The sequence below is a fragment of the Alosa pseudoharengus genome, unplaced genomic scaffold (genome assembly GCF_046254945.1).
Source record: "Alosa pseudoharengus isolate Yale_2024_CS ecotype anadromous, Long Island Sound unplaced genomic scaffold, YU_APseudo_1.1 YU_APseudo_1.1_scf_9, whole genome shotgun sequence".
In the NCBI taxonomy this organism is placed as follows: domain Eukaryota; kingdom Metazoa; phylum Chordata; class Actinopteri; order Clupeiformes; family Clupeidae; genus Alosa; species Alosa pseudoharengus.
This window is the reverse complement of record NW_027468881.1, coordinates 16,042,415-16,067,623: the sequence shown is the minus strand read 5'-3', so window position 1 is coordinate 16,067,623 and position 25,209 is coordinate 16,042,415. Positions and strand designations below refer to the sequence as shown.

Genomic DNA, 25,209 nt, shown 5'->3' with positions numbered 1-25,209 from the left:
CTACCTTCGAGTGGATACTGTGATCTCCGTTACGTGAAGGCGGCAAACTTAGATTTTTGCTACCCCAGAGCTAACTTGCAATACAACTTGCCATAGGTAGTTAGCTTCAATTAACAACCGGATCTCCTTATATGGGCAAAGATGGCTGTTTTGGTTCTTTTTTGTAGGCGAACTTCAGAGGTCTATGGAAAACTTCTGGGGTAAAAAGGGTGGGATTTGCATTGGCTCCACCTCTAAGAACAGGTAAGTTGTGTCGGACCTAAAAGTGGGAAAGGAAGTCAACAAAGCGGAAATCAAATATCCCCTCAAAACGCAGGTAACAATATAATGAATGTGTTTGATCGAATGTGTTTGTGAAACGTCATGCTGGCTAAAGTGGGAAGTTTGGGATGTTTTGGAGTTTGTCCTTTTTGTTTTTGTCTTTTGTTCTGTACTCATTCATGGGTGTGTCTGCAAGCTCACTAGACAGAAACTTGACAGAAAGGAGAGTGTTTTCTGGTACAGGATAGGACGGCTCCTGTTTTACTGATTGTTTTACAATAGTGATGATGTAGAATGAAGGTTTGTTTTTTAGATTTAGATTGATTTCAGTTATTTGAAGCTCACCTTGGGCAGCGGAGTGTTGCCTCACCGAAAATGGCATTATATTGCACCAGTTGGACTGTTAAACCAGTTTGGTGAGTTTGTCAAGCTAGAGTAGTGCAAACATTATCCTGAATGTTCCATGCAATGCATAATAATTCTGAGATTTCTGCTTGTCTCACACATGTATTTGAAAGGGATGAGATTATGTAAATCTGACTTGACAAATATAATCTTCAGGCTTGCTTGAATCTTTGGATTTGAGGACTGTGGAAGTATATGGACATGTAAATATTGGCATGTTTGTTAGTAAAAATGTAGCCTACAGAATATACAAAACTGACCCTTGATATCTTTTATACTGGTCTTCATTATAGAGTAAAATGACTATCAATGGTGCTGCCTTTGTTGTTTTATTGCATTCAAACTGACTCAGTGACTTGTTGACTCAATGACAAGAATATGAGAGATACATCTACTGTAGATTCTTAGAAACAAATACAGGTAATAAAGTGTCCTAGTTACACTGCCACACACATTTAATGTGCAAGTGGTATATAATGAGAAAAGAATGGCACCTTGAATGATTAACCCCCTAACTCTTATTCCTAAACAGGTAAAATGGGACGAGAACAGAGGCATCTTTTACTTCTCTGTCTAGCTTGCTTTGTTTTCTTGACCAGGAGCTCTGGATATAAAATATGTTCATACAATGTGCAAAATTTCAATATCTCCAAAGTATCGGACACAACAGTCCTGCATCTTCTGACAAAGGTGAGCAGTTATTTCTCACAGGTCTGTTAGTAGACACATCTTAATAGACATATTCAGTCATTGTTTCTCTATGCTGACAAAGAAGAGACTCAGGAGAATAGTTGAACTGTAGAAATGTATGTTAACCTGAGGTGTAGACCAGTGTTTTTCAACCTTTTTTGTGCCATGGCACACTTTTGACACTTAAAATGTCCCACGGCACACATCCTGTGTGAAGAAAAAATAAACATACCATAGCCTAAAATTTCAAATAATACTGGCGTAGGTGACTATATCTAATTTAATTGTTGTTATGAACTGGATATGTGATGATTCTGTGAATACTGGATATGAGGCCCCCGTTGTACAACGCCTGCATACCACAAATAGTGCAATCATACAATCAATGAGAGCATGTGGTTATACATTTTTTGATGCAACAGTTGCTTTTCTGGACCAGTGAGTGACATTTGGGTAATTTTCTGCGGCACACCTGATGATCTCTCACGGCACACTAGTGTGCCCCGGCGCAGTGGTTGAAAAACACTGGTGTAGACCTTGTGGCTGTGTTGGTTTGAAATTACTACACTCTGACATACTTGAGTTGCACTGTAGTTGATTAACTGCAGTGTGTTATAACAAGTCAGAAGGTTAGGTTGAAATTACTTATACAATTACATCTCTCTTTGCTAATGTTCAGATTTTGTCGAACTGTGATGTGTGCCTTCTACAAGAGGTGAAGGACCCGGATGGGGAGGCTATGGATAGACTGATTTCCTCCCTCGATAGGTACAATAGGTGCAAACTACAGTAACTCCTTTGTCTCACTGAATATATTGGCCCAAATGTTGTATTGGTGTTTAATGTAGTTTTGTATGATCCTTAATAACTTGTATAGTCATTACCAAGCAAAATAACTATTCATTTAAATTTTTCCATTTCTCTGATACCTTTTTTTTTTTGTACATTCCTTACCACAGCTATGATGACTTTAGTTATAATTATGTGACCAGTGAAAACCTGGGTCCAAGTGGAGAGGAGGAGCAGTATGTATTTCTATACAGGTAAAATGCAATCCAAATTTAATCCAAAAAGATTTTCACAGACATACTGTCAGATATGGCATGTGACACTCCCTAACTGTAATACCCAATATCCAGCCTGCATGGACATTTCTGTGTGTGAAAGTGATATTCACAGTTGACATTTTTTTTTTGGGGGGGGGTTTGAAATGTTTTCTTATTACAGAAACGAAACCGCTGCACTGGTGGAGACGTATCAGTATCCCAAATCAAAGAAGGAAAACGTCTTCAGTCGAGAACCTTTCATAGTACATTTTAAAGCACCAAAGACAAGTTAGTGGCTTTCTACTGTTTCATGTGACTTTATGCGCCCTAATTTAAATGGCAGGAAAAATACAGTCTGTCAACACGCACAGTTCAGTGCATATAGCCAAAGTCCTTTTAGCAAGTCCCTCCACACGGCGGCCATATTGCAACGCTTTTTGGGCACTCATAGGGCATCCTATTCGGCAGAAATGCGCGTGCGCAAGGCTTCACGATCGCGATCTTGCTCCAGCGGCTAGTTCACAACACATGATTGGCACGATGTCTTCACAACATACGATTGGCTCAATGTATTCTCATCACACCACATGATTGGCTCAATGTATTGACACGTTTTGCCGAGGAAGGGGTGGGATATGTGTAGACAACAGCCATATTGATGTTACAAACTAACCCCATGCATATCTATGGAGGATTTTTTGAGTGCTGTGTCTCCTCATTAGAAAGTCTCTGATATAGCTAAGCTAACATGTGACAGTGGACAGACTTGTCAATGTGTGCTGTTAGGGTCTTGTCCATCATGTTAAATGAACAAATTGATTTAGCCTGGTTAATAAATTAGCTTTAGTTAGGACTTTGCACTTTGCGGATCATTGAAGTTAGGCAAGTCAAGTCTATTCATATTGCACATTTCATACACAGCTAGGTCATTCAATGTGCTTTACATAAACAAAAACAAACAGTAATAGCAAATAAAAGCAGAAGGACAATAGTCAAAGAATAGTTTAAAAGGTCAAATAATAAAAAAGAAAACATAAAACATACAAGGTAAAATCATTTAAAAATAAAGAATAATTAAAAAGAAAATAAAACACATAAGGTAGAATAATTTAAAGGCAGATTCAGAATTTGTAACTCAGTGCAGTTAACAGTCTTGACATCAGTCTTGACATCAGTGTTTTGACATCAGCCCTCTAATTATGGCAATATTGCTCATGTCTTCTACTGATCACTATTACAACAATGGGTACATGTTAGCAGATGGGATACTTACTTTGAATTAAATTTTAAAGCTAAGGAAAACATTCTGTACAGAATATGAACAATCTCAGGTCTTATTACGTGTATATGATGCAACTGACATGTTATACTTTTCCTCTGTTTAGAGATTGGTGAATTTGTGTTGATTCCACTCCGCGTCGAACCCCAAAATGCACTAAAAGAGCTAGATTCACTCTTTGACGTCCTCACAGAGATAAAGACAAAATGGAATGTGGAGGTAAGGGGTTATGTGTGGGGCAGAGGGAATGAGGCTAGGCAGATTTACCACTGGACATACCGTTCTGGTGTTTAACCTTCTGTGCTTTTGATGTTTTCTATTAATACCTATTAACAATCTATCAAAACAAAACTCTCTTTCTCTCATGAACAGAATATAATGTTACTGGGTGACTTCCATGCTGACTGTGGATATGTGACAAGGAAGAACAGAATAAACAACCGACTATTCTCAAACCGTGGCCTCTTCTGGTTGATAAGGGATAATGCAGACACCACTGTGACGGACATGACTGACTGTGCCTATGATCGGTAAGGGGCATGACGTTGGATTATGGAAAGATGGGGAAGTGATTCATGAAATTTCTTATTGTCAAGCTTATCAGTGTGTTGAAGTCATAGAAAGATTTATGAAGACATAGAAAGATTTATGCTTAAGAAAGTGAAAAAAACATTACATGTTTTTGGCCTCAGGCCTATTGACCTGTTTTCACTTAATAGCCACTTTATCATGACTGAAAAATAATCGGCTGATGGTCGATGCAAAATTCCTTTTTCAGTAATGATAACTTTGGTCAGATGCTTCAACCAAGTTAATAGTAAAGTATGGTGGAGGAATTCCAGGGTTGGACATCTCTGCTCATAGCGTATTCATGTTTGGATTGTGCTTCAGGTTAACAGTGTGACTGACAGTGGCATGAGTGATGACTAAATTGTCAATTAAACAGGGAGTGCTTTTAATAGATGTAATCTTTTCCATACAGCTTTGTGGTGCACGGAGAGAAATTCCTGAAAGCTATCGAGCCCCAATCTGCGCGAGTGTTCAACTTCAAAAAGAAATTCAAAATCTCAACTAATTACGTAAGGATGTTTTCTTTTTCCGTCTCATTTTGAGAGAATCATGCTCTTCTGAACCTGCACCTTTCTATCTCCACAGCATTATAGTCTGCAGACTGTGTTTGATTGATTATTTTTTCATTGGGGCTGTGGATATTTGGGACGTTTCCACCAAACATTACATCTCTAGCATAGACCGTCTTAACTGGACATCATGGATTAGATACTGGTTTTGATGCCAACTTTTTAGTGTCAGGTGATAATTCAGCCAATAGTCAAAAGTCAGGCTTGCAAAGGAAGTATCTCTGTGATTCACATTTACAGCACGTTTTTTTCTTCATTTGAGCAAACCTTTTATTAAACAATCAGTTTACTGCATTTGGTTTTGGTATGACATACAGTACCCTCTTCATCCACAGGTACTCAAGATTAGTGACCACTACCCAATTGAAGTGAAACTAAAGGAAGTGAAGTCAGCGGGGCAACTGCAGGCCTTAATGCAGCCATTTCTTCTCATTCTCCCTCTCATGGTGCTATTTATTCTGCCTGATTCCACAACATTATTAACGTAAAGTGCGAATATGTAAAACCAGCAATGGCCTCAGTCAGTAACAGACGGTCACGGTAGTAAACAGACATGCAAAGACCATATATTTAGTTGGCAGTCATGAGGGCTGAAAAGTTTGTGCCACTTATTTTCTCAAACAATTTTGAACATGTGTATTGTTAGATGGGTAATCGATTGTTTCTTATTGTTTTCACTTTAAGGACATGTGGGTGGATGAAAGCTGTTTCCTATTGTAATTACACTTTTAACTGGGCTTGTTGGCTTTTTTAACAGGGTTTACTGCAAACAAAGATATTTTGCCAAATTCTCAATGGAACTGTTATCACAACTGTGTGTGTGTGTGTGTGTGTGAATGTCTGTGTCTGAATGACAGAGAGAGTGTATTATGTATTGTACATAATAAAATGGTTTTAATTTCTTATATGCAAAATTAAATAGCCTACTGCTATTTTGTAAAATATTAGTTATGGATGTCAAACTGAAACTGACTGTGATAACTAACCACCAATTATTTAGTCAGAAGATTCAAAATTTAGTCAAAGAATTTGAGAAATTTACATTTATGATCTGTGTCATCTGGAATAGACATTTATGATATTAACATTGTTTGAATGAGTACATCCATTAGTGTTTGAGTAGACCTACTCTAATGTCGTACTTAGAGAGTAGGGTTAATTAGTAACATTTCTCTGACATGATGTTGTACATCAGTGGTTCTTAACTGGTCTGGCTTTGGGACCCACAATTTCCCTTGTTCATAAAGTTGCGACCCATATTTTTTAGTTCAAGCCAACGGATATGGTGAGCTATAAGACACACAAAGTGCCTGTAGGGCTACTTGTTTGGAACATGCGGATGTATATGTAATATATACAGGTGCTGGTCATATAATTAGAATATCATGAAAAAGTTTATTTATTTCAGTAATTCCATTCAAAAAGTGAAACTTATATATGTATGTATAATGTATACATTCATTCCACACAGACTGATATATTTCAAGTGTTTATTTCTTTTAATTTTGATGATTATAACTGACAACTAATGAAAACCCCAAATTCAGTATCTCAGAAAATTTGAATATTGTGAAAAGGTTCAATATTGAAGACACCTGGTGCCACACTCTAATCAGCTAATTAACTCAAAACACCTGCAAAGGCCTTTAAATGGTCTCTCAGTCTAGTTCTGTAGGCTACACAATCATTGGAAGACTGCTGATTTGACAGTTGTCCAAAAGACTACCATTGACACCTTGCACAAGGAGGGCAAGACACAAAAGTGCATTGCTAAAGAGGCTGGCTATTCACAGAGCTCTGTGTTCAAGCACAATAGAGAGGCGAAGGGAAGGAAAAGATGTGGTAGAAAAAAGTGTACAAGCAATAGGGATAACCGCACCCTGGAGAGGATTGTGAAACAAAACCCATTCAAAAATGTGGGGGAGATTCACAAAGAGTGGACTGAAGCTGACGTATGCAAGACTCGGGTTTCAGCTGTCACATTCCTTGTGTCAAGCCACTCTTGAACAAGAGACAACATCAGAAGCGTCTCACCTAGGCTAAAGACAAAAAGGACTGGACTGCTGCTGAGTGGTCCAAAGTTATGTTCTCTGATGAAAGTAAATTTTGCATTTCCTTTGGAAATCAAGGTCCCAGAGTCTGGAGGAAGAGCGGAGAGGCGAAGAATTCACATTGCTTGAAGTCCAGTGTAAAGTTTCCACAGTCAGTGATGGTTTGGGGTGCCATGTCATCTGCTGGTGTTGGTCTATTGTGTTTTCTGAGGTCCAGAGTCAACGCAGCCGTCTACCAGGAAGTTTTAGAGCGCTTCCTGCTGCTGTCCAACTTTATGGAGATGCAGATTTAATTTTCCAACAGGACTTGGCACCTGCACACAGGTTCAAGGACCATGGTATCCCTGTTCTTAATTGGCCAGCAAACTCGCCTGACCTTAACCCCATAGAACATCTATGGGGTATTGTGAAGAGGAAGATGCGATATGCCAGACCCAACAATGCAGAAGAGCTAAAGGCCACTATCAGAGCAACCTGGGCTCTCATAACACCCGAGCAGTGCCACAGACTGATCGACTCCATGCCACACCGCATTGCTGCAGTAATTCAGGCAAAAGGAGCCCCAACTAAGTATTGAGTGCTGTACATGCTCATACTTTTCATGTTCATACTTTTCAGTTGGCCAACATTTCTAATAATATTCTAATTTTCTGAGATACTGAATTTGGGATTTTCATTAGTTATAATCGTCAAAATTAAAAGAAAAACACTTGAAATATATCAGTCTGTGTGTAATGAATGAATAATAAAGTTTCACTTTTTGAATGGAATTACTGACATAAATCAACTTTTTGATGATATTCTAATTATGACCAGCACCTGTATGTAGGCTACCTGTGACATAATTGTCTGAGTCCATGGCAATGACTGATATAGGCTATCAATAAGGTTCATCAAAATAAAGGTCCAATATTAGATCCGATAAGGTAGATTTAAATTTGAGAGTTTTCATTTATTTTTAACCAGAAGCTCCGCGACCCACCTAAAACCTAAATCTTGTGAGTGCTTTTGTTTTCAAATCTTTTGTTGCTTTACTTGATTCACCCCAGAACGATAGATGGCGCTGGGGAGACCTATATTGTAGGTTAGGTAGCGAAGAAGATGACAGTTCCCGGAGAGAGTTAGGAAACGTGGCCTTATGAGAAAAAAGAACCAATATTGATGTCAAACAGGTAGTGTTCGCGAACTCATCGACTACCATCGCATTGCTCGGGTGAGCACACCAGCTTTCATAGTTTTCCGACGCTTGACATTATAGCAAAAATGGCAGATGTCGACCAAGGATCGGCAGCCCCGACTGAAACTTCACCGGCTCTGGACAGCTTGAATGCTACCGACACAAATGGAACCGATGCCGTCAATGCTACAGTGGCCAAGTTCGTTGCAACACCCGAAGGCACAGCGTTGGCATATGGCAGCCTTGTATTCATGGCCCTGCTGCCAATCTTCTTTGGTGCGCTGCGCTCTGTCACCTGCTCAAAGAGCAAGGTAAATTTAGTTGGATATGAACTGTTTGACACAATTCAAGTAGCAAGCTAGGTAACTTTGCGGTAACTGATTTAATAGTTGTGGAATAATGCTTGTAATGTTGTGTTAATTTACCTGAGGGTTTACCTCCTTAGCGTTTTTAACGTGACATAAAGCCACCGTGAAGTAACATTTTAAACGTAATTGATAGATTTGGTATGACAGCTGTGTAGCTAACGTTAGCGATTCATTAACCCACTCACTGCCGCTGCGCTGCTAGGTAGCAAAATGTTACCGTTAGCTTAACATGTCTAGTTCTAATGATGCTAGAACTAGCTTGCTATCGAACGGTAGCAGAATATGATCGTCCGCCCAACAGCTGGATGCCTTGCCAGCTGATATGAAGCGATTTCACGGATCGTTGCAGGTGTTGAGTTATGTAGTAACGTTAGCTCTTGCTAACTTAGCAATAAAGTTGGGCCTAATCTGACATGACAAAACGCACATGAGGCATTAAATTAAATTAGGCATTAAATGTTGTAAAACAAACGTATTCTCTATTGCTCGTATGTGGTGCCAACTTTAGCGTGGTATCGATAAGGGTGAAATGGATGATTTGCAACATTACCGTTGTGAGAATGGCTGACTCCTGTGTGTCAACATCAGCTCTCGCCTCATAAAAGTAACTAGATGAGATTTGTGTGCTCGCTTGGTGATGCATGGTTAAGAGGGCTCAACACATTCTTTGTGAATGTTGATAATAGCTTGACGTTGTAATAACAGTGTTGGCCATTCAATGAATGTGGTATAGGCCTACTAACGGTAATACCAGCTTCTGAGTTCACTCACCGCATCCGCGAGCCTCTGCATCCTGTATTCCTCATGCCTGAGCGTGGCTTGTTTCACCCCGAGTATTGTACCTGACTTAACCTTCTGCAGGGTTTCTCTAAAATTGTTTGTGTACACTTATTTTATCCGTAGGTTGCCGGCGAAAATGGTTACGAGTACCGAGTGAGTATTTTAAATCGATAGCACAGCGTTCACATTTCTTATTCATGCTGTCTCAGTTTCACTCATTACCCGTGGTCATGTCATTTAAGCGCGAGGCTTAAATAATACGTTTTGCGACAGGTGAATAAAGGAGATGACACTTGGGAGAGTCAATTCAGGTCTTATGTTGTCCTTCGATACGTGCCGTCACGCTGCAATATAGAATAAAAATACTAGTCAACATTTTGACATCTCGACATTGTTTTACACATGATAAGTGAGTTACACTTGGTGTGATATAAAATACCTTTTTAATGGCAGTCCTTCAGCACAAATTAAGTCTGTCTTACGGAGAAAGACATTTTATAGGACTGAGTAAAAAGCTGTCAACATGAGGTCAGAATCTCTATTTGTCTATAGTAGGCTACGCGCTGACCCATTTTTAGATTGACTTAATTCCTTTGTGGGGCTCGCTAATTTTACCCATAATTCCTTAGGTCACTTTAGGTCATTACTCTCTGCCACTCAATCATGCCCAGCTTGAAATACTCTCATCTATTAATAACCAAAAAGCTTCTGAAACAAACTGGTGTACACTAGCCTTAACGGCAAAGCAATCGTGTTCACTCTTTTCTGAAACAGGGCTGGTTTTTGTGTTCAGTCTTTCCCACTCAAAGGTTTTCGTTCATTTGCATTAATATGCACCATATTAGCTGTAGGTAACCTGTAACCACTGCATTTTTTTCTCTTGCCTCTCTTTCCCCGTAGAACTCCTCAGACATGCCTGAGACCATCACAAGCAGAGATGCCGCACGCTTTCCCATCATAGCCAGCTGCACCCTCTTTGGCTTGTATCTCTTCTTCAAGGTGAGGCAAACACTACACCAGCAACTGCAATAGTCCATTACCCATCTCCACTTACTATAAATATGCAGTTGTCACTGCCATTGTAGGACTACTCAATGACAACAACTCCATCACAACTTCTCAAGACTCAATCTCAAGGTTTTTACAGCGGTGTCAGGATAATTACCTCAAACTACATGTAGACAAAACTGAAGAGCTGGTCATTCACACATTAAAATAACCCCCTGGACTACACCATACTTACATCCACGATCAACCAGTTGAACAGGTCAGCAGTTTTGAATACTTGGGGCAGATCATACCCTGCTGTACTGCTCCCCCTACATTCTTCACAATGTTAACAGTCATCTGCAAAAACAAAGTCATTAGAATCACATACACTGCCGCCAAGATAATTAGTCTCCCCACTCAAGACAAATTACATAGCCATCACACGCATAAGAAGTCCAATAGCATCCGACACTGTAGTAATGTGTCCAAGCGGATGGTGAGACTCAGGCAATGAAATTCAAGTTGATGTAATTTCCTTTTTTTTTAATTTATTAATATTAAGCTACCGGCAGGTTTAGGCAACAGACAAAACAAACACTGATACAAAAAGGAAAACAAACACCGGGACAATGCCCACTAGGTTCTATGCCTACCTCAGAGGCCTTTCAGCAGGACCTCTCACTACTGAGGAGGAATCGTAACTCCTGACTGCGCTATGCAGACACCATTTAAAACACTGGACTAAACCATGCATAGCAACAAATCAATTAATGCAAATTCACCACATTTTGGTTAACCCATGACATAGGCAATACACATTACTAACAATCGTTCATGTTATTTCCATCCAATGCCATAATAACCCTCACTAAGCACCAAATAATATTACCACTCTAAACACACCTGCGCAAATAAGCGCTCCCACGTCTGGGCGCGAAAGATGCGCAGAAAAGTGTCCCTTGCCCAATACTCCAGTTTGCTCCCCTGCACCCGGAAAGCAACTGAAGCACCGAGAACAGGCAAGTACAGTACATACACACAATCATACATGCACTCGGACAAAGCACTTCCATCTCCCAGCTAGTAAGCATTGATGTTCTAATGCGCGCTTTAGAGAACGCTTACATTACCGATAAATAGATACGCTTCAACCTCTGTACCGCATATCGCGGCTTTGATTCCCTGTATGTTTAACTTAAACCAAATTCTAGTGTTACCTTAACCTCCGTCTTGACATGCCTCAGGTCTGTACCATTCACAACATGTTATCAAACAAGTCAACATCACAACATGCTTTAATAGCGCAGTCTGTGCAAATGTTTGTAAAGTCATTGTTCACGTTGCGGCGGGAAAGCCGCCTTTGCCAGTGACAGACGCATGCGCTCTGTCACATTACCCCCCCCCCTCTCAAGAGTCTTCGTCCCCGAAGACCGAAAAGAGAAAGACACTAATCATATTTACCCCACAGACACAGATTCCCCCTCCCCGCACCGCCCACCATCCCTTGCAGGGGGCCCTCACATTTGGGATGACTTAGGCTTTCTGCGCGGGCAATTGGGCTTAATGTGTCCAGTTTGGTCACAGTAATAACACCTCAGATCTTCAGGACTTGGTCTTGTACTCTTAGTCACTAAACCACTATCCCGACCATCCTCACCCCTGTCTGAATATGTGACCCTTGTTTCTTTTACCCCCCCCAGTTCATATGGCTTCTGACTTCGCCGTGCCCTGATGAAGTCTTCTGCTAGGAGCACAGCTTCCTTGGCTGACCTGGGGTTGTGCTCTGTGATCCAGAGCCGCACATCCGTGTTCACCCTTCTGAGAAACTGCTCCAACACCAGTGTGTCCCCGATCTCTTCTTTTGTGTGCGACTGAGGGCACACCCACTTGACAAACAGCTCCTCAAGCCTTGTGAAAAGCTCCTTAGGGGTTTCACCAGGCCGCACTGACGAATTCCGAAATCGCTGCCTGTAGGTTTCCGGGTGTATTTCAAACTTTTCCAAGATGGCTTGTTTGACTTTGTCGTAATCCCATGATTCTGTTATATCCATTGCCAGGTATGCTGCTCTTGCTTTTCCCGAGAGCAACGGTACCAGGTTCAATGCCCATTCGGCCATTGGACACTGACTGATAGCTGCCATACGTTCGAAAGTAGCCAAAAAGTGCTCGATATCCTCGTCCTCTGCAAGACGTTGCATTTTTGGACCCTTCCATCCGTTGCATTGTCGACCCTGCTCCGTTGCCGCTGGAGTCGCTGCCGCTGTTGCCGTCCGATCTGCTGCTGCTGCTGTTGGAGTAGGCGCTGCCATCAGATCTACTGGTGCTGCTGTTGCCGGCATAGGCCCTGCCATCAGACCTGATGCTGCTGCTGCTGCTGTTCTTGTTGGGACTGCTGCTTGGCCCCCTGTCGCTGGCCCTCCGTCCCAACTCAGTATACCTCGTGCTGGACTTGGGGCTCTGGACGCTGGCGCCGACGTGGAGAGTCCTCTCCCTCTCTCTAGCCTTTCTCGCTGGACTTCACCTTGCAGAAGGGCAAATTGCTGGATCATATTCTTCCATCTTTGTTCTTGTCGTGCTTGCTCTCGAACATACCGTTCTTCTTGTTGTTTCTGCTGATGCATGAATTGCATGAACATTGTTTGTAGATTGTGGAGAGCTTCCCCCTCTTCACCTTGTGTCTGGTCGTCAACACTTTTCGCCTCCGGCCCATCTTCTTTTTTCTTGTGAGCCTTTGGAGCCATCTTTACCTTGACATTTCAGCCTGGTCTTAGGACACTTGTAGTTTTCCACTGCCACCAAATGTAGTAATGTGTCCAAGCGGATGGTGAGACTCAGGCAATGAAATTCAAGTTGATGTAATTTCCTTTTTTTTTAATTTATTAATATTAAGCTACCGGCAGGTTTAGGCAACAGACAAAACAAACACTGATACAAAAAGGAAAACAAACACCGGGACAATGCCCACTAGGTTCTATGCCTACCTCAGAGGCCTTTCAGCAGGACCTCTCACTACTGAGGAGGAATCGTAACTCCTGACTGCGCTATGCAGACACCATTTAAAACACTGGACTAAACCATGCATAGCAACAAATCAATTAATGCAAATTCACCACATTTTGGTTAACCCATGACATAGGCAATACACATTACTAACAATCGTTCATGTTATTTCCATCCAATGCCATAATAACCCTCACTAAGCACCAAATAATATTACCACTCTAAACACACCTGCGCAAATAAGCGCTCCCACGTCTGGGCGCGAAAGATGCGCAGAAAAGTGTCCCTTGCCCAATACTCCAGTTTGCTCCCCTGCACCCGGAAAGCAACTGAAGCACCGAGAACAGGCAAGTACAGTACATACACACAATCATACATGCACTCGGACAAAGCACTTCCATCTCCCAGCTAGTAAGCATTGATGTTCTAATGCGCGCTTTAGAGAACGCTTACATTACCGATAAATAGATACGCTTCAACCTCTGTACCGCATATCGCGGCTTTGATTCCCTGTATGTTTAACTTAAACCAAATTCTAGTGTTACCTTAACCTCCGTCTTGACATGCCTCAGGTCTGTACCATTCACAACATGTTATCAAACAAGTCAACATCACAACATGCTTTAATAGCGCAGTCTGTGCAAATGTTTGTAAAGTCATTGTTCACGTTGCGGCGGGAAAGCCGCCTTTGCCAGTGACAGACGCATGCGCTCTGTCACAGACACAGATACCCCCCTGAATCAATTTTTCAAACTGCTTCCATCCGGGCACAGATACCTAGCACTGAACTGGACAAAAGCCCTCTTCAAAATAAGTTTCGTCCCCACCGGCATCACAGTGCCAAACAAAGTTATGTAAAGATCCAGCTTTAACCCTGTCTCTTATCTGTTATGTGGGTTTGTGTAACAATGATGTGCCTACTTGTGTGTCCTGATGTGTAAAGATGATTATCCCCTTAAAGCCATGTCGTTATCAAAAGGAGCTACGTGGACAGAGACGAGACACGTAGACCAATCACTTCCTGTTTTAAGAATAGAAAAAAACCCGGCACACATCATTCTTCCACTTCCACTTCCTGCTCTCCATCTTGTGCTGTGATGTGAAAGTGACACGTGTTGTGCTCTGCACAGCTGTCTCTGCTCACACTGATGACCAATCATATGGTTGTGATACCTGAAAGAGGAAAATACCATGAGGCCCTCATATTACATTTGTTGTCTTCAAGGCCAATCTTGTTATTTCATAATGTAGGGTGTTTTCTGAATAAGAGGTAATTAGAGAGGTAATTACAGGAATCCTGGAGAGTGAATGTATCCTGGTTTTGATGGTGTTTTAAAAACATTGTTCCTTCTTATTGTCTGTCTATTTTATACACATATTTGACCTTGAACCAACTGATCCATATTTGCTGAGTTTGGCCAAAAATATCGGATATGATTAATCAGCACCAGATATAAACAACAACATGTTATCCAATGCAGCATGTTTGTTTCTAAGAACATTCTCTCTCTCTCTCTCTCTCTCTGTGTTTTTGTTTTAGATTTTCTCACAAGAGTATATTAACTTGCTGCTATCAATGTACTTCTTTGTGCTGGGGATCCTGGCTCTGTCTCACACCATGAGGTAAGACCGGCTTCAGGATGGTTTTCCTTTTGCACCACAAGAGGCTCGTAGCGTGACAGGCTAATTGTATTGTAATGTGTGGAAGTCGTCCTTCGCCTAGTGGCGCTGTTTTTTTTTTTGTCTTGTGTTTTTGTGTTTTCCTGGCTCTCATAAGTCATTATTTTCCTTCTCTTGTCAGTCCTTTCATGAACAGAGTGGTCCCAGCTAGCGTGCCCAATAAGCAATATCAGCTCCTCTTCACCCAGGGCACGGGGGAGAGCAAAGAGGGTGAGCACATCTCTCTCTCATCTCTCTTTTTTTCCCCTCTCTCTTTTTTGTCTCTCCCTATCCCTTCTTTCTGTTTCTAGCCTTTCTCTCTGACACAATGTACTTAGTATCTTTCCTTTTCTCTCATCATCTCCATAAAATCACACTTGGTGGGTATCCTCATATGTGATGTATTTTTGTTCGACGTAATTGTTGCTAATTCCTGTGCCTTTTGTCACATAAGTTCAATGTCCATTTTCTTGACTTTCTGTTTTTTTCATACCTCAGAGAGAGGTCTGATTGCTGTTAGCCATAGTGCCATTTAGCAAATCTTCTAGCAAAATTAGTATTGTTAACAAGTAAACAGTGCTTGAAAAGCAAACCCTGACTTGTCATTGTTTCTCTGTCCACACAGAGATTGTCAACTATGAGTTTGACACCAGGGATCTCTTCTGTCTGGCTATCAGCGCCGTTGTTGGGGTCTGGTACGTCCTCAAAAAGGTAACATAGCCTTTAAACATATCTCCTCCCTGACAATTTTTGATCTTTCTGAAGCACATTTTTGTGTTGTTTTTCATGTTGCGGTAGATTTTAAGATTTACTTTTTAATGTCATTTTAGATCATCTTTATGTGGCTGGGGTTGAGTGTTGCATTAACACACTATATAAAAAATGACTTTTCTAAATGACTGAAAGGACTTGAACTCAAAACTTTTAGCAATGTTGTCAAATTGTTCAAAGATGGATAAAAAGGTTTTTAATGACCAGACATCAGTGGTAATGCGTATTACCTACAGTACATTTCTAACATTCAATTAGATAGTCCTTAAATGCTTTCCAGACATTGTAGTTTTACAAGTTGCATTGATTTTATAACTCTGGCATTAAATCTGTGTGCGTGTGTGTGTGTGTGTGTGTGTGCGTGTATGTACTCCACAGCACTGGGTGGCCAATAACCTGTTTGGACTGGCCTTTGCTCTGAATGGTGTTGAGCTGCTTCACCTGAATAATGTCAGCACAGGCTGCATCCTTTTGGGAGGCCTGTTTGTCTATGACGTCTTTTGGGTGAGTGGGTTTTGTGTTTGTATATGCATGTTTGTGACCGTATTTGCATACGTATAACAGGGAAAAAGTGTGTTTGTGCACGTGTGTGAGAGGAAGAGAGTGAGAACTGGCAAAGTGAGTGTGACAAAGAACAGTCAGGTTCAAAGTACAGTTAAATGCTTCATCATGACACTGCTTTTGCCACATACCCTCTTCCAGCTAATCTCACTCACCGCTTGCACAAACCTGGCAAACGTGCGGTCTGACAGTTAAGATAATGCAAACGGCTGGCCGCAAAACCCTGCGGCGGTTTCCTTCCTCCTCTCTCAACCTGGACTTTCCACCTCAGTTGTCCTCTGATAGATGCTGCGTGTCTGTCCGTACCTCGCAGGTCACCCAGTGTGTGCTGACTCGCTGCCCTGCAGCTGTTGATTCTGAGTAAACATGAGCTTTCGTTTTCTCTTGTGTGTTTCTGTCCATACAGGTTTTTGGCACAAATGTCATGGTTACAGTGGCTAAGTCCTTTGAGGCACCCATCAAGTGTGAGTGTTTTATTCTGCTTATTTGTTTCTAATCAGCTGTTATCAGTAATGACAAATATTGATTCAAGACATATAATAGTTATGGGCTTCTTGTCACTAGTAGTTGTTTTAATGAAGCAAAAGCTTTATCAGTGTGGCTACTGTCATAACCCTTGAAACCCTCTGTAACACAAACATGGCACCTCTACCAAGATCATAAGATTATATACCTGATAGATTAGCCGTCTAGAGTTATATAATACACAGTAGTCAAAGATGCCTTTTATATAATATCTGGTGGTTTGAGGTATAGAAAACTATTGTAAGTTTATATAGTACATTTAAAGCAACACCAAAGAACTTTCCCTCTGTCGCACGCATGCTATTTGTTTATCCAGCACCGGCTTTGCAAATAACGATGTCCACAGACAAGGTAGAATATGTTGCACGATTTATTTAAAAAATTAGCCTACGATGTATTGCGACATCAGATGCAAGTCAAATTTGTAGTTTCTTATGTCTCATTCCATTGAACTACAGATCCGCTACCCGATCTGGCAAACTTACATAGTGCGGTTATAGCCGATAGAGTGCCGCGAAGCAAATGCAGAATTGCCTTTCACCCTGTTACAAGTTGATGAACGGCTGAAACGATTTTGGAAACATTATTTTAAGGTATAAAAAACTCTTTGGTGTTGCTTTAAAGCCAAAGTGCTTCACAATAAAATACAGAAAAACAAATCCATCTTTCATTTTCCACACACACACACACACACACACACACAAAGGCCTACATTATTGTACTGTCCTCCATCCACATTTCAACAGCTGCTGAAAGCTTAACAAATGTGTTATAAACTGCGATTTAAATCCAGTCACAGATGACTCATGTCTGAGTAATCCTTTAGGGGTTTTGGGAGCAGCAAGATTTAATGAAACGGCTGATCTTATCTGTTCCTTTGTCTCCTGTGTCAGTGGTCTTCCCTCAGGACCTCCTGGAGAGAGGACTGGATGCCAGTAACTTTGCCATGCTCGGCCTGGGCGATATCGTCATCCCAGGTGAGTTCACAACACACGTCATACATCACCAGATCCCTTTCAGTAATGTCCTGGCACTATCAGTTTGAAGTTTGTGGAAACTTGTCTTTTATTGTTGTGTAAAACAAATAGGCAGCTAGACTTGTTTAATTAGGTTTTTAAACCAAACATGACGAAATAAGCTGTGCACCTGCCTTTGGCCACATTTGGCTGTCGGTCTAACCACTAGAGGGTGCTGTAACATCTCTCTTGTGCTACTGTGAGCTGTTCTGGTAACTCATTCTTTCTGTATCTAGTTGTAGCCTGGCATCCTGAGTAACACTGTTCTGTTTACTTTTTCCTTAATTCCCAGGCATCTTTATTGCATTGCTGCTTCGTTTTGATGTTAGGTAAGACTAATGTCCGTGGGTGTGGGTGGGTGGTGTCTGCTTCTTGAATTTCCCCTTGAGGATCAATAAAGTATCTATCTATCTATCTATCTATCATGGTCCCATAAGCTGTCACAATACTTATTGGGTCTCATAGATGTACTGTATCTGAACTATGTGTGTGTCTCCCATAGTTTAAAGAAGAACTCCAGGACCTACTTCTATACTAGTTTCCTGGCTTACATCTTTGGTCTGGGCCTCACCATTTTTGTCATGCATACTTATAAACATGCCCAGGTAAGAGGAAGAAAAACAAGAGAAAGCTAGAAAGTCCAATTCCAAACACTTTTGCTCATTATTGAATGTTGCATTTTGAACATATTTAGCTGATACCCTGTGTATCTCATGCTTTGTGAAATGTTTTAGTTTTTGGACCTTAAGTTATAGTATTCAGGACTTGGCTATACTGCCATTTAGTATTTAGTTGACAGTAAACTGATTCTGAATGCCTAGGTAGATCAGTTCCCATTGTGCATTATCACTCATCCAGTTCTGATAACTGATAACTGACTCTAAAGAGTAAGGATGGAATTCAGAGGACAATCTGTTCATATGCCATTGGTTATTTGTTAAAGCTTATTTTCGTGTGTGTGTTCCTCCAGCCTGCCCTCTTGTACCTGGTGCCAGCCTGCGTGGGATTCCCAGTGGTGGTGGCCTTGCTTAAAGGAGAATTGACAGACATGTTCAGGTATCTCCTCAGCTTTCCTCTTTTATCAGGGTCCTGCATGATGTACAAGTGTCCTACAATCATCACTATACATGTGTGGGCCTGTCTATCCACTAGTTGGTCTAGCTGTATCCAGTACATCACCAAATTGAGATACCATTGAGCTTAATCAGTGAATGGTGGTGGATTTTAAACCTCCATCCTTTGGTGAACCTTTTACATCTCTATCTGCATCAGCCATTAAATAATGAATTTCAGATATTTGAAGTTGGTCACTTCCAACCATTTGAGACTGAAAGAGTGGTCATTTTATATTTTTGTGGTTGATGAAAGCCATGCATATTATTATAGCATTTAAGTTATCTGACCTGTGAGAGCTGTGGTATTCTGGCCTTCCACAGTCTGAATGGTGGTTTGGCCACAGTGTGCAGTCGTTTTTCCCTCCGTATCATTATGTTTTCTTCTTTCTGCTTCATATATCTTTGTCTTTATTTCTTTGTTTATTGGTCTCTCAATCACACCCAGTGCCTCACACCGATGTAGTCAGTCAGAGTCTCATATGCTCGCTCTCTCTCTCTCTCTCTGTCTGTCTCTCTCTCTCTGTCTGTCTGTCTGTCTCTGTCTGTCTGTCTGTCTGTCTGTCTGTCTCTTTCTGTCTGTCTGTCATTCTCTTTCTCTGTCAGTCTCTCGTTCTCTCTATCACAAACACACACGCAAACAGTCCTCAGACAACAGTCGCTTTAGATTTATGCATAAACCCTATACCTACCTTAGTCACTCAGTGCCTTTCTTCTTGCATCCTTACACAAACACACATACATGGATAAGCACACACAGACTCACATACTTACAGCGGGTCTCTACTGGATTGGAAGCCATCACCAGTAGTCATAACAATTCAAAGGGGGCAGCCAGGGGGTAAGGTGTGTGTGTGTGTGTGTGTGTGTGTGTGTGTGTGTGTGTGTTCTGGAGGGCAGCAGAGGGCACTGGCGGGACACCTGGCACCTGCATGGCCATGTGATGTGGGCGCAGGAACATTCCCCACACTCCTGCCAAAAGCTGCCACTGGCCGCGACGATAGTAGTCACGGCAACGGCCAAGCAATGACCTTCATGCCACGCCTGGTCTCAGAACTTTCAGAACCCCCTCCGTTTCCCCACAATGCTATTCAGCGTTAAAGGCCAGTGGGCATGGCCAAATTAGAATATAATTATAATTAGATAATATAATTAGATAGTGTGCCATACATTTAATATTTTCAAAGGTATAAAACGTGTTGCAGAGCTCTGTATATTTGGTGATGTGGTGTGGAGGGACCCTGCTTAACCCTGAGTGCCCAGACTAGACTTGCCCCCTGGCTGTCCTCCAGTTTCCTTTCCTGTCGTGTTCTTTCAGTCATCTTTAAAAGCTTGCTTTTTTATTTCTTCCCTCTCTCTCCTCTCTTCTTTCTTCTCTCACCCCTCTTTCTCTCCTGTTTTTTTCTGCTCTCGTGGACTTCTTTTCTCTACCTCTTCTTCCTCCTCCCCCCTCCTCTTCCTCTCTCTCTCTCCCCCTCTCTCCTCCTCCTCTTGGCTGGCGCTCAGCTATGAGTCGTCGGACGAGGTGCTGCCCCACACCCCGCGCCTCACGCACTTCCCCACCGTCTCAGGCTCCCCGGCCAGCCTGGCCGCCTCCATGCAGGGCCCCCCCTCTCCCCCCTGGCGCCGCCGGCACACGCCCACTAACATGTAGGCCTCCGCGCCCCCCTCCAGGGGGCCTCTCACCAGGGCAGGTATGCCCCAGACCACCCCACCCCTCCCTCTCCTGCTCTCCACTCCCCCTCCTGCTTCCACCATCACCCACCTGCTCCCGCTACACCCATACCCACCCACCAGCCACCAGCTTGCCCATCCTTGTGTCGTACCTCATCCTGATCTGGTGTGCCCACTGTCCTCATGCCAATGGTCCCACTGTGCCTTTGTGCCACCGCTTTGGCCTTTCTCTATGCACCGACTGCCCTCCCCACCCCACCAGCGTCCCTGCTCTGCTCTGGCTCTCTTGTCATCTCACCACCTGCGTGCTGGCCTCCCTGCCCTGTGCCCTGCCTGCCTGGTGCCAGTCTCTCTTAGCCTGCTTTCACCATGAGGTTCCTCCTCACTACCGTCAGCCTGTGCCAGCTCGAGCAGAGCCCTTCCTCCTCCTCCTCCTCCTCTGAAGAGGTTCCAGGTGGGAAGACTGTGAAGGTGTCATTTTCACTGATCTGTGTCACACTCACCTGAGTGGTCTGGTCTGGTCCACACACCTGGTTGTTGCTGTATGCATCTCAGCTTGCTGTATTCCCCGTTCCCCTGGTCCCACTTCCACAATTCAGCTTTATTTTTTGTTTGTTTCTTTCTTTTGGCTCTGTTGTATTTCTCCAACAACCATACATGGGGCACCTCATATTTTGCCATCTTTTGCCTTTGCTGTTTTTCTTTCTGTTTGTGGCAGCAGGGGGAGTTGACATTTCCTACACATGTGTACCTTGTTAGGCCTGTCTTTCGTGTATGACCTCATTGCCCCTGTGACGGTGTTTAGTGAAAGTGGCACAAGTGTCCATCTTAAACTAATTGTTAAGCGCTGTCCTGGTGCCGTCCTGTCACTTGAGGGCCGTAATGTCCATACTGTCCATCACAGTTGTACTCATTTGAAGTCTCCTCTCTTCTCGCGAAAGGTACGAGGAAGTTACCCCGGAGACGGAGGGCGCCGCAAAAGAGGAGATGACAGAGACAGAGAAGAAGGACCAATAACCGTGACGACGGCTGACGCCCTCCCCACCACCCCCACCCTCCCCATCGCCACCCTCCCCGATTAAACTCTCCATCCACCCTCACCACATTTTACAAGCCATGCTCCCTTCCTGGTCTCCGGCCATGAGGAGACCCGCCATGATGCTGACGTGTCGTATTATACATGGAAATGGCCCGTTATTCTCAGTAACTGTTTATGATGGAATGTTTTGTAGTCTGTAAATGGTTTATAAAACTGAAAACAAAAAAAAGTACAACAGCTTTCACGGTGCCTATGTTTTTTTGTTTGTTTTTTTTTTTTTCCCGATAATTCTTTTCTTGTTCACTTTCATCTATTGATCATGCCTTCTGCATTCTTATCGGTTACCAGAGTTTGAACGTTTTTTTTGGAAGATAAAAAGAGAAACACAAATGGTGTTAAGTGTGTTTTTTGAAAGGCAAGGCTCACAAGATTAAAATGGTAACAGAGACCATTTAGTTTCAAATCAAGTTTCCTGAGATTGTCCAGTTTTGTCCCTAGTGTCTGTTGTGCAGTATGGTACATTCTGTTTGTTTGCTTGCTTATTTGGGTTCATAAAAACCAGTTTGAAACTGCACCATAGCATTGAGTAAGGGACGCGAATGACTCGGAAACGTGTGACCATGTGAATACTGAGATGCTGTCGTAAAGCTTTTCTCAATTACCTATTTGTGTATTTTCAGAAGAGGAGACCAAAGTGGGACCAAAATATTAGTCTTCTAGTTTTCAACTTCTTGTGTTTGTGTTTTTCCTTTTCACCTTTGGCATTTTATTTAAATTTCTGTTTTTTAGATAGGGGAGGCAGGAGGGACTGTTCAGGGGACATGAGCATTTTCTGTTTTGTTTTGTATGTTCTTATAGAGGATTATGTCATGTCCATATGATTCATTATGCTCTGCTTGGTAAAAGACAAAAAAAAGTTTCCCATTGTTATTTGCAGTCTCTTCCTGATGAATCTCATTTTCTCCTAATGTACCAGTGAAAAGTTAAGCTTCGTTGAGGAGCAGTTACCTTTTTTCTCTCACTTTTTTATTTGCAATAAAGTGTGGTGTGTATACCACTTGTAGACAAGCATAAAAATGGTTTGTTTGTGTGTCTGTGTCGGTACCCTTTGGTGAATGTCTAGCTGTGTGAACAGCATGCTGTGGATGCTGGTAACCTGTGAAAGTAACTGGTATCACACTAACTAGAGGTTCCACAGTCTCCTTAGATTACTATTCCTGAGACTAAAGCACCCAGAGTTGTCCATTGAGTCACTAGGTGGCGCCACCAGCATGAGGAATAGAGTGAGCTCCTTACTAATGGGGCAAGTCTGTGTTCCCCAGGAGCTGAGGCTGAAGTCTGTGATTAGATGACGATTATTCCTTGGCCTCTTACTGTCTGCTGGCATTTGCTGCTATCACTGACCCAAACCACATGAGATATGAGACGGGCACATGTTAAACTGAGTTGTACAGCACAGTGTGTACGATCAGTTGGATAAGATTATTTAATTTAGTTATTTAGTTATTAAAATTGAGCCTATCTTGTGTAAGTTGATAAACTGTAGCATTCTGTATGTCCTGTCATACACTAGTGCACAGTACTATTTCATTTTCTGTGTGAGAACTGAAGCTCATATCTAAACAAAGCACAGAAGAGGCCAATAGAAACAATTTGATTAAGACGCACTAGACAAATAGTGTACACCCACACAGAATGATAAGATAGCTTAATTTCACTGCCATTACAAACTAAGAAAATCGTTAGTGTTGTGACATACAAATGTGTTTTATTCAGTCACAGGTGTCAATAACGAAGTGTAAATGAAGAAGATTTTAAAGACGCTGAGACTGGGTCCAGGTGCAGAGAGACTCTACACCAAGGTACAGTGCTGATCTGAGAGATGAACTATTTCCCTTTTCCTCTCAAACACAGGCCTGTTTGCAAATAAAACATGACAACTACATCTGACTTTCCGTACCTAGGCGTCAGCAGGAGAGGGCTAAAGCTGACGGACACACCAGTGGAAGCGCTCAGTACATAACGTACTGAGAGATTTAGAGTTTAGAGTATGAGGTTCTTTAATTATTATAAGAGATATGATTTTTGGATAGTTATATTGTTTGCTGTGCTGTTTTCCATATGTGGCTCGTGGCGATGTTTTGTGCATCACTGTGGTGCAGGAAATGATGACTCTAAAAAGTAAGGATGGAATTCAGAGGTCAATCTGTTCATATGCCATTTGCTATTTGTTTAAGCTTATTTTCTTGTGTGTGTGTGTGTGTGTGTTTGCTTGCTCAGCTCAGAGAGTCTGTGTCCTTGTGTTGTGTGGATGCAGCCGGCTGTGGATTCTGTTTCCCAGCATTCAGAAGGCTCCAGCTCACAGCGCTGTGACAACAGTCAAACAGTTTCCCTGGGGATAGCGAGCCAGGCGTGAAGCCACCTGATAGAGGTTAAACACGCACACACACACACACGTATGTATACACAAGTATACCCACCTGCTCCTCCACATACCCACATGTGTACACATGCACAGATGCACTCAAACAAACCACTGACCACATCCATACAGGTACATGGTACATAACCAAACATGTTTGACCACACACACATACACAAACACACACACACATACACACACACACCACAAGCTTCCATTAAAACTCATTCTCACACTCACACACTGCACAGTGATCTTTCTGTCCAGCCTCCTCATTCTCGCTCATCTCAGGAAGCTGGAGGCTATTCCAGTGGGGTCGAGCGTGTACAGTACTTTAATGCAGGCCAGAAGCGTAAAAACACTTCCTGACGGTGCGACCAGAAGCATTTGCCATGTGTGGAGAGAAGGCGAGAGAGAGATCCAAATTATTCCCCATACTCCTGTCCCGAGACTGAGATCCCCGACTCTGAGTTGCTGATGTGCCTAACTGACTTAATTTAGGATTAAGTGACAAATGGACTGAGTGCAAATGTGTGTGTGTGTGTGTGTGTTGTGTCTATTAGTGTGCCTCCATCTGTGTTGCGCATTAGCATACAGGGATGCATATGGCGTGTGTGTGTGTGTTTGTGCATGCTTTCATTTTTGCATTTGTGTGTGTTTGTGCATGCACTCACTTGTGTGTGTATCTGTCTGTGTGCATGCACGTGTGTGAAAAGGGGGGGGGGGGGGGGGTCAGGTTTCAAAGCTGGAACATCTGCAAATCTCTCTCTACCCCCTCACCCTTTCTCTTTCCTGCTCCCTCCCTCCCCCTCTTCTCTCTCTCTCTCCCTCTCTACTCCCCAGCTAACTGTGCTTCTCCATGGTATTCTCCTCACCCAGCCCACCCCACCCCAGCATACCCTCTCCCCTCCTGTAGCCCCCCCTCTCCCCCATGCAGGTGTGCTTTAGGGGAGGCCTGCTGGGAGCCTCTGTCTCCCCCTTCCCCTCCCCACTCCCCCGGTCATGTCATGCCCCCAAAACAAGCACCCCCGCATTAGCTCAGTTCCAGCACGGTTGCTAGGTGACTCGGCCTCTGTCCCTTGGTAACCTCCATTTTTTGGGGGTTCCCTGACCCTCCACAATCAGGGCGATCGGCTGTCTCACTGACCACCGGCCTGAAGTGACCAAAGAAGCCTGTGAATGTGGGAGGTATCCGTCAAAGCCACCGGGTGAAGAGGTGACCAGTATCCCTGCCTTACTTTGTG

The 25,209-nt window shown here is 42.7% G+C and overlaps 2 protein-coding genes across 5 annotated transcripts; both read left to right on the top strand.

The window, feature by feature from the left end:
• The first annotated feature begins 208 nt into the window (after positions 1-208).
• On the top strand, positions 209-5,739 carry LOC143114707 (deoxyribonuclease-1-like). Of its 3 annotated transcripts, none has more exons than XM_076276443.1 (9): positions 209-316; positions 1,199-1,356; positions 2,036-2,124; positions 2,316-2,399; positions 2,584-2,690; positions 3,788-3,900; positions 4,054-4,211; positions 4,664-4,760; positions 5,156-5,739. In XM_076276443.1, exons 2-9 carry the CDS (start codon positions 1,204-1,206, stop codon positions 5,306-5,308), a joined length of 954 nt encoding a protein of 317 aa, XP_076132558.1. In that variant the 5' UTR covers positions 209-316; positions 1,199-1,203; the 3' UTR covers positions 5,309-5,739. The 3 variants fall into 3 exon arrangements, with proteins under 3 accessions (XP_076132558.1, XP_076132555.1, XP_076132556.1); XM_076276440.1 differs by having other exon boundaries at positions 2,036-2,133; XM_076276441.1 differs by lacking the exon at positions 209-316 and adding an exon at positions 357-677 and having other exon boundaries at positions 2,036-2,133.
• Positions 5,740-7,969: 2,230 nt separating this feature from the next.
• Positions 7,970-22,620, top strand: hm13 (histocompatibility (minor) 13). Of its 2 annotated transcripts, XM_076276092.1 has the most exons (13): positions 7,970-8,359; positions 9,320-9,349; positions 10,097-10,195; positions 14,727-14,809; positions 14,988-15,076; positions 15,471-15,556; positions 15,995-16,120; positions 16,584-16,641; positions 17,596-17,679; positions 18,011-18,047; positions 18,221-18,323; positions 18,689-18,774; positions 21,446-22,620. In XM_076276092.1, exons 1-13 carry the CDS (start codon positions 8,135-8,137, stop codon positions 21,519-21,521), a joined length of 1,182 nt encoding a protein of 393 aa, XP_076132207.1. In that variant the 5' UTR covers positions 7,970-8,134; the 3' UTR covers positions 21,522-22,620. The 2 variants fall into 2 exon arrangements, with proteins under 2 accessions (XP_076132207.1, XP_076132208.1); XM_076276093.1 differs by lacking the exon at positions 9,320-9,349.
• Positions 22,621-25,209: the final 2,589 nt, after the last annotated feature.

Bases quoted from the DNA above. Each gene is read 5' to 3' on its own strand.
- hm13 (XM_076276092.1), top strand. From the start codon at position 8,135: ATGGCAGATGTCGACCAAGGATCGGCAGCCCCGACTGAAACTTCACCG. The intron at 8,360-9,319 runs GTAAATTTAGTT...TTTTATCCGTAG, and splicing joins TCACCTGCTCAAAGAGCAAG to GTTGCCGGCGAAAATGGTTA. The intron at 15,557-15,994 runs GTAACATAGCCT...TGTACTCCACAG, and splicing joins TCTGGTACGTCCTCAAAAAG to CACTGGGTGGCCAATAACCT.
- LOC143114707 (XM_076276440.1), top strand. From the start codon at position 1,204: ATGGGACGAGAACAGAGGCATCTTTTACTTCTCTGTCTAGCTTGCTTT. The intron at 2,134-2,315 runs GTGCAAACTACA...TCCTTACCACAG, and splicing joins TCCCTCGATAGGTACAATAG to CTATGATGACTTTAGTTATA. The intron at 4,212-4,663 runs GTAAGGGGCATG...TTTTCCATACAG, and splicing joins ACTGACTGTGCCTATGATCG to CTTTGTGGTGCACGGAGAGA.